An 8,881-nucleotide genomic window follows, 5' to 3' on the forward strand; every position below is an offset into this window, starting at 1 on the left:
TAGGAGTCAATTGAGGACAAACATTGTGACACGAGATTTATATATTTTTTTAGATAACTACTGCGCTTCGTGGATTCACCCGCGTGGCTTCTGTTGGTCTTAGCGTAATGATATAGCCTATAGCCTTCCTCGATAGATGGGCCACCGACAGAATACCAAAATAATTTTTCAAATCAGACTAGTAGTTTTTGAGATTAGCACGTTCAACCAAACAGACAAACAAACTCTTCAGCTTTATAATATTAAGTATAGATAAGTAGAAAAACCTAATTTAGTTAATATAGACAAAATATGTAGAGTTCTACAAAACATTTAAAATATAGTTTCTATAAACTAAAAAAAAATATTAACCGTAAAAAATATCTCTATCCAACAAAGGTACGTACAGCTTAATTAAAAAAAAACTCAATTGATTAACTGATTGAATCAAATTCATACTACCATACATACAAAGTTTAAAACTTAATGAAATATATTTCTTTTTGAGGCTTAAAATTTGAATGCATATTGCATACACACTCTATAGTCTATATGCATAATTATTTTTTTAGAATAGACGCGCTTTTATGTGACATCATCATGGCCGAAATCTGATCAGGAGTTCCCCTAGCTACATTTGATTATTACGATCAAGGGAATACTTTAATTACCCTGCAGCCCGTTGTTTCCACTTCTTAAAGCACTCACAGTACTCGAAAAAAATCCATGCACTTAACGATGAAATAAGCGTGGCTTTCGACCGCATTCACTTTTAGCGACGTAGTTTTTCTCCTTTTACACCCTTCACTCGTATTCTCGAATCCGAAGCAGGCGTCTCTCTCTCGCAAAGGTTAGCCGACGTCCGTGCGCTCGCTTCAGCGTTCGTGACACAAAGCAATATGTGAGTTAACTTCAGTGTAACGGTTCTTGTTTGAGTTGCGATTTAATGCCTCCTTAAACTGAGATGGTTTACGGGTTAACCCGACTGAAAACGTTGAAAGTGTTCGTAGTTATTTACTCTTTCGATCGTTCAATAAAAACTTTAGAATCCTTTCATTCGCATCATTTGACATGAAAATGAATTTCGATTTAAAATAATGGCCATTTTGCGAGAGATTCTATTTGAGACGAAGAAATTGATTGCCATTTATTACTACTACATACATCATGATTCACTTTATTCAGCAGAAAATTGTAGAGAACTTTTTGGTATGACGAACACACTATTCTCCTTAACAATTAAAAATTTAAAAATTTTCTTAAATAACAAACGGGATAAACATTTGAATTGACTGTAGATAAAGGAACGTAACAAATAAACATCAATTCTACATTTCATCATTCATATATTGTCACCTCTAAATAAACAAAATCTAAGCTAATTATTTAAAAAAACATTTTACCTCATTTTTCAATCACAGAAATATAAAATGCAGCATAAATGTTAAGCTAACAAAATAGACAACAAATGGCGAGTATTTAAAATATCATCGTAGGTAATATAATAAATAAGGAAACCCCTTTATTTCCGTTCATTGTTCCTCAATTAACCAGAATAAATGTAAAGTACACCAAGTTCTACGCCTCGTTTTTGAAACCATAAAAGTTGTAACAATATTGAATACCATAAAAGTTATGCCAATATTAAATTAAAGCAAAGTTTTAATTACCAATTCCAATTTCAGATATTAAGTCCGATTCATTAGTATATTCGAGTGAAAAAAGTCCACAATCAATATATGTTTTGGCCGAAATCGCTTCTCAACTCTGACTGGTTCTGAGGGACCAGGATTAGATAATACGAAGAGATTTAAAGTGAATTAGCCGTTCGATCGGAAAATTGGAATGCCACATAGATAATTACCTGACACTCACAGAAAAGGAAGTCACTTAGAAAAGAGATTCAAATAAGCGTTCACGAGGACCAAGTGAGGCGGTCGGCCCGTGGCTTTATCGCGGTAAAAATAACTGATACCCAATATCTGAGGATTAGATCGTCTGGAACCGAGCATCAGACAATTGAATTTGTCTCGGTTGTTTGCCCAAAACATTTCTATTTTACAGGTAATCAGAAAGCATGTTTTACGGAATGATATTAAATCGCAAACTGAGTTACTAACCAATGAATTGCAAAGGGAAATACAATTTCATTTTCCCCCAATTATAATATTCACCAACCGTAAATTTTTCATTACTTTGACGTTTACTATGTTACTATTTTCGATTTTATTATACATGCAAATATGTTTAAAAAACAAAATAAGTGGTAAGAAATATTCAAATTTTATTTTTCACTTTATAGACCTCAAATTTGAAATGAATGTTTGATAGTTATTATAAATGTGTTTATTCTAGCCCAGAAATTTCGCATGGACTACATGTGGGCTCATGCGTTTCAGACTTTTTATCGACTCCATGACCTAGCCACTGACTGGGACCAAGCAAGACAAATGTGTGAAGCTGAAGGCACAACACTTTTAATTCCTTCTAGTTTAGAAGAAATCGAGAACCTTAAATTGCTAATGAGCAACATGAAAGCATATTATACAGCTGTTTTTATAGGCATCCATGACCAATTCGCTGATGGCCACTATGTCACTGTCAAAGGTTTGTTATACAAACAAACGATTAATGCACTTTGCAATCAACAAGTTATCTATACTAGATAGATTTTAATTATAAGTTTACTCGTGACCTTTGAAAAATGCAAAATTATTAATATGAAATTTAATTTCTAAATTTGTTCCTACTTTCACCCACTACCAATAAAATCTCATGTAATTTATATAAAAAAACGCCTCCATAAATACTTCAAGGACCTTTAAAAATGTGACCAAATTAATCAGTTATATTTTTAGGCGAGCCAATAACCGGGACAGTGTTAGAACTTTTGTGGGCAGAAGGTCGACCGGATAACTTCAATGGCACGGAGCACTGTGTCGTCATGTCTAGAGAGGGCTTGTTCGACGACCGACCCTGTGATAGTATATTTCCATTCGTGTGCAAAATATTAGCTAATGATACGCAATATAATGAAGCGTGTGATGGTTTTGATTTGGGTAAGTTAGATATGCAAACTCATTTACATATTATTATCTTTCACTAACAATTATTGCATAAAACAGGATCTAGACTCTAGCTAGAGTTGTTCGACAGAATATAAATATTAGGAGAGCGTTACAAGATAAAGTACAAACATTAAGGCAAATCTTCTGTTTTTATCTTGTATTTCAATGACACAATTCAAATATTATATTCATTCATTTGTCCAATATCAACTTGTTAGTTCATCATTTTCATCATCAATCTTTTGAACACGAAATACGTACCTATTTCAATTTAACATATTATTATTTCACTAGTATTTTAATAATTAGCTAGTCTTATTACTTTTTGAAACATCACAATTATATTTCAGGCTATTCACCGCACGGTGTCATTACGAATAAATGCTATAAATTCCATTCAGAACCGTTATCTTGGCACGACGCATATCTTGCGTGCAAATTGGAAGAAGGTCGCTTGGCTATCGTGAACTCGCCGAAAGAAGCTAATGTCTTTGTCAGTTTCCTGGGAGAACATCTGAACAGTAACACTCCGGATCCTAATATCTTGTATATAGGTTTCAGTGACTTGATGTTTCCATATCAATATCGAACTATAACTGGTACGTAATTTCATCCTACCTCTTTACCTTTTAGAGCGACGTTCAGATTTTTTATATAAAATGCAATAAAAAATGCAACTACTTTGTATATATCAATTACGAAAGTATCAAAGTACCATATTATATACCTACTGCAATCGGGTGGGTGTTGTTAGTTTTTATCTACTAGAAATTGGTTCGAATGTTATCTTAAACGTAATCATAAAAAAATTATTCAAGTATATGATATCAGCACGTGCTATTGATGAAACATTACAATACAAAAGCAATTTTATTTTAGGTGAAACACTTGAAGAAGCTGGATACGCATCATGGAGTCCACTAAAAGAGAGTTTACAAACTTCAACAGATAAGCGTTGTGGTGCCATCTCCAGAACTGGTTTTCTTGAAGTGACGTACTGTGACCGTCCGGCTATGTTCTTGTGTGAAAAACTTCTTAACTCAACCAGTTGAAACAGATTACCTAACTTTTTTACAATAAGAAAATACGAGATTTGTGAGATAGAAGTTTCTACAAAAATTTCGCTTAGATATATTTAACAGATGTAGAAATTTTGTATTAAATAAATCATGAGACAGTACAAATGATTATTTATATTTAAATTCCCTTATACCAAGATTATACCTTTACATTATTATCTTCTCAAGAAGCGTCTATCCTATCTTCATTTCTTAATGACAATTTATCTCAAAGTTTCAAACAGATTCTATCTAGCTTATTATCACTTGCCATTCAATTGATGTTATTCAGGAATAAGATTGGTTTTAATGTAATTCATTTTAAATATAACTCATTATAATATCGGTTGATAAAATTTTAAACACGTGTACAATAATTGAGGTAAGTTTACGAGAGAAGCTGTCCATGATTAGAAGGATGTCCGCTATCCTCGCTTGCGGCGACTTTCCGAAATTTTCCCAACATATGGTTCCGCCTTCACGTCGTTATTTAGATTGTAATGTAATTTTACATAATTGCAAGACTCAGTCTAAATATAGCGCCATATACTTATGTAGAAATAATGTAAATCTGAAGAGTTTATTTGTTTGAATGCGCTAAACTCAGGAACTACTGGACCGATTCTTAAAATTATTTTAATGCTGGATATACTCTACTTGATTCCTGAGTATTATAAGCATATACTACGAAGGTGAAGCCGTGACGGACCGCTCGTTAAAAAATAATATGTATTTCACAAAACGAAGCTTATCACAGACTTCCATGTAAAGAATTTGTGAAAATATGAATCAAATAAAATTCATATAGCAATAATCCCAACCACAATCAAATAAACACTACTTATAAAAATATTTATTTATGGATGATTACAAGTATATTCAAAGCCATTTATTGTAAAGATAAATGCAAAGATCATAATAGCACAGATTACTAAATAATACTCTTTAAAGCTGTCTTTAATTGTAACACAAATCACAACGGGACATGAAATTTCGCATCACCTTCAACGGTCAATTATTAATCAAGCACAATTTGCAAATGCATTCCGGGATAATAATGCAATTAGTATTCCGTATAGTAGTGTACGGCGGCAACTGCAATAAACAGCTTATGGGAGGGCTTAACGGTTTCGAGTTAAATTTTATTTGATTGCGAACCTCCCGTCACGCTGACAACAGCTGATTGATGTATTGCCATACGCGGGCTGCCGTCAAAGATTATACTACTATGAAAAGCGTACGTAATTAAATTACCAATTTTCATTTAAAATATGATGAAGCCGCTCATGATCTCTTTACATATTGCAAAGGAAATCCCAAATTAGTTTCTTTTCACTTGATATTTATTTCGTTTGTTCCGAGGAATTGGAGATGATTGGAATATTGGAATCTTTTTATGTAAGAAATCAATTTATACAAGTCCATGTCTATCTTGTTATATTGGAATCGTTGTATTTTGGACCATATAATTAATTAGCGTTGTGAAGGTTATTAAATTTAAGTGTGTATTCGTACTGATCATAATTTTTACAATTATATTAATTACGTAGTTAAATCCTATCAAATAAATACGTACCTATATTGAGTTTCACAAAAATCATTCAGTTCAAAAAATAAATACAAATTTAAAAATCCTAATAATAGATCACGATTAAGTTGCTCACATGAAATGACACGACACAGATAAAGCAATAACGCCCTTTCATACGACATTAAGTACATTAGTGACGCCACATTTCGTGACAATCTGCACAGTTCAGTCGCGTGTGAATCCTAAGATACAGGCTCTCATTTCCCGTGACGGCACGAGCAAATAATACAACTATTAATAGTCGGAATAATTAACTCTAAGCAATTTTTTATACCTATGTGCGGTTACAAAATTGTTTGTAATTTAGTGTCTCACAACAATCGATGAACAGATTTTAATATTTTCAGTAAATTTTAAAAACAGTTGTTACTTGTCCGGTGAACGTTATTAAGAAATAATTCAGAACAATTTAAAATAGAAAAAGTCCTACTTTGGCGTAATTTTCGTCAATTTATAAAATATTTTGACATTCAAATTTATAAATGTATTGATTTAACGTTAGAATTGTGTTATGTTTCTGACTTTTCATATTCTATACACATTTACGCAATCATCTTTCGACCTCAGTCTTTATTCAAGTAACCAAGCGTACCTTCACATTCATAAGGAATGTCGATGGAATCAATAACATTTCATAGCTTCATTGGCACTAGGTGACAATAAAAATGCATCTCAATTCTGATCACACTCGTTCCAATATTCAGATACGGGCCAGCACCTGAGACATCGCATCTCGCTTGAAAAATGCTTATTATATTGCCTTCTCGTAAATGAAAACACATTTTATTTCGTGAACATATTCATAACGATCCAATTAACTTGGAAGTGTTTTTGGAATATTTTTTAGTCTCATAATATTACCAGGAGTTGTTTGGATATGTTAATTATCGAGTTTGCAATATTTAGCTAGTTAGTATCAACTATCAAGAAATATAAAAATACCTATATGTTATTATTGTAAACTATGCTACAAAGTTATCTAATACAATTTAATTGATGATAAATACAGGAATACTTAGCAATTTATACACAAACGACTGAACAGATTTTAAAATCCAGCACTTAAAAACAAAAAGAATGTTCACTTAGATGAAACAATATTAGTTGACTTTCAAAATAAAAATCTAAAATTAAAACTGACTTCAAACAAAAGGTTGTATCAGGACAGTGTAACATGCACTTACTGGGATGGTTTTCTAAACTAAAAATGGCATCGTCGTTCGTTTTCCAAAAAAAAAGTCATAGGAGTACGTATTTCACTAACTATTACAATTTACACATTTCACTTATTAATTATACTGTAGAGGTACTTAAACAGCACAGTAACTACGTTGTTTGCTTAAATTTTATACTTTGTGTCTATAGAAAATTTTGTATCTATCTACAAATAACAAAACGTTTCTAGTACCTATGTGTGTGCTCATATAAATCTTAAATTACATTCGAGATCGATAATAAGCCTGCAAATAATTTTGAGCATAACTATTCTGGTTTATTATAATCAGAATCTACTTTCATCTATACTAATATTATAAAGAGGAAAAGTTTGTAAGTATGTATGTATGTATGTATGGTTTTCACGCAAAAACTACTGGACCGATTTCAAAAATTCTTTCACCATTAGAAAGCTGCATCTTTACTGAGCAACATAGGCTATATTGCATTTTCAAAAAAATTAGAGATCCTTACCAAAAATGCAATAATGTAACCCAAGGTGTAAAAAAATCCTCAATAAAACTTCTGTCATCGCGTGCGCTGCGGAATCTATTGAAGATAGAACAAAAAAATGTTCTACGGTATTATAGAATGGATCAATATCTACAAGAAAGTCCGCGATACCATATGTCCATCTTCAGTAGTTATGTTACTACAACAACTTTTTTACGTTTTCAAAGTAAATAGAAGTGCCGACAGTAATCAAACCATGTTATCCATACACATATATTAATCCTTATCCCATTAAATGATGTTTTATTATAGACTGTTTCAATACCAGCAAAATACTTTTTAAATGAAAAGAATTGGATATTCCATTCAAAAGATATAACGAATTTTTAAAAGTGTCAATCTACAGAAAATAGTAGGTATACTGTTCGAGCAGGCCGTAGTGCGGGGGTCACGGAGGAATTCTACCAATATGCGTCTTGACGGAACACAGTGGGGTTTTGGTCGGTAGGAATCCGACATAACCCACGGCCCCTCCCCCGGAGGCCGTGGGTATCTATGAAAGATTTCCCCACTAAAACAAAAAAAAGGCCTTAGTGCGGGACGGGGTAAAGGTGATTTTCATGTGATTAAAAATTAAACCTATAGTCCGACCTATAGTAGACTTTTCACTGTAACGATATCGCTATCTATGCGTGTGAAACCGCAGGGCATTGCTAGTATACTTATAAAAGGAACAAGCATTTAGAAAAAAAGTGGGCTTTTTTAAGATTCGATAATCTTTAACTAGATCGAGTAGCTGTCGGAGGTGATGTGACACTGCACTTGACAAGGTTTCTAGTTTTTAATCTCCCTGTTTATTATACATTCCACACACGCCTATTCCTTGTAGGGCTTGGGAGCGCGGGTTGCGTTCCACTCGTCTCGCCTCGCTAAAGCAAAGCCAAACTTTCCACGCAAAACTTACTTCTGGATTTTTATTGCTTTTAGAGGACGTGAGACGCAATAATATTAAAATTTCACTACGTGTATGAGTTTATGATTACAGCCCCAAACTTGAACAAACGTTTGAAAATACATACCGTATTTTTTGGACAAAAATCAATAAGGAAAGATTCTTTGCAATCCTTTAACAAACTTGGTTTTATTTGTTATTATAGATACAAAATATATGAAATATTCTAAATACATTTTGTATTCCAATAATTTAAGGGATTCGATGTTAAATCATAAAAGTTTTAGATTTTCTCAAATCTGCATAATTTATGGAGAAATCTCGTAAGAATTTTCACAGAGGAAACTCGTTCATCGTTCGCGGGATCATTCGTCTCCAACACAATCTGTCTGCGCGGGACGTGCGTCTTTGTACTTTCGCTAAAAATGCAAATTCTGTCGATCTGACACCACGCCCTTAGTCTATACGGAGTCGCGCCAAGCTGACGGAACGAAGGGCGGGAAGATAATTTTTCACGGAACCAAAACGTCAAACCACACCCTGAACTCCTCCGCGTTTACTTTTT

At 33.1% G+C, this 8,881-nt stretch overlaps 1 protein-coding gene across 1 annotated transcript; it reads left to right on the forward strand.

Moving 5' to 3' along the window:
* Positions 1-2,196: 2,196 nt before the first annotated feature.
* Positions 2,197-4,099, forward strand: LOC149487708 (secretory phospholipase A2 receptor-like). Its single transcript, XM_089695882.1, has 5 exons — positions 2,197-2,245; positions 2,335-2,586; positions 2,838-3,038; positions 3,398-3,646; positions 3,927-4,099. Exons 1-5 carry the CDS (start codon positions 2,215-2,217, stop codon positions 4,097-4,099), a joined length of 906 nt encoding a protein of 301 aa, XP_089552008.1. The 5' UTR covers positions 2,197-2,214.
* The last annotated feature ends 4,782 nt before the right edge of the window (positions 4,100-8,881 follow it).

Source organism: Colias philodice, chromosome 6 (genome assembly GCF_061535455.1).
Source record: "Colias philodice isolate Cphi_HAF_F1 chromosome 6, ilColPhil1 Martin Lab GWU primary, whole genome shotgun sequence".
In the NCBI taxonomy this organism is placed as follows: domain Eukaryota; kingdom Metazoa; phylum Arthropoda; class Insecta; order Lepidoptera; family Pieridae; genus Colias; species Colias philodice.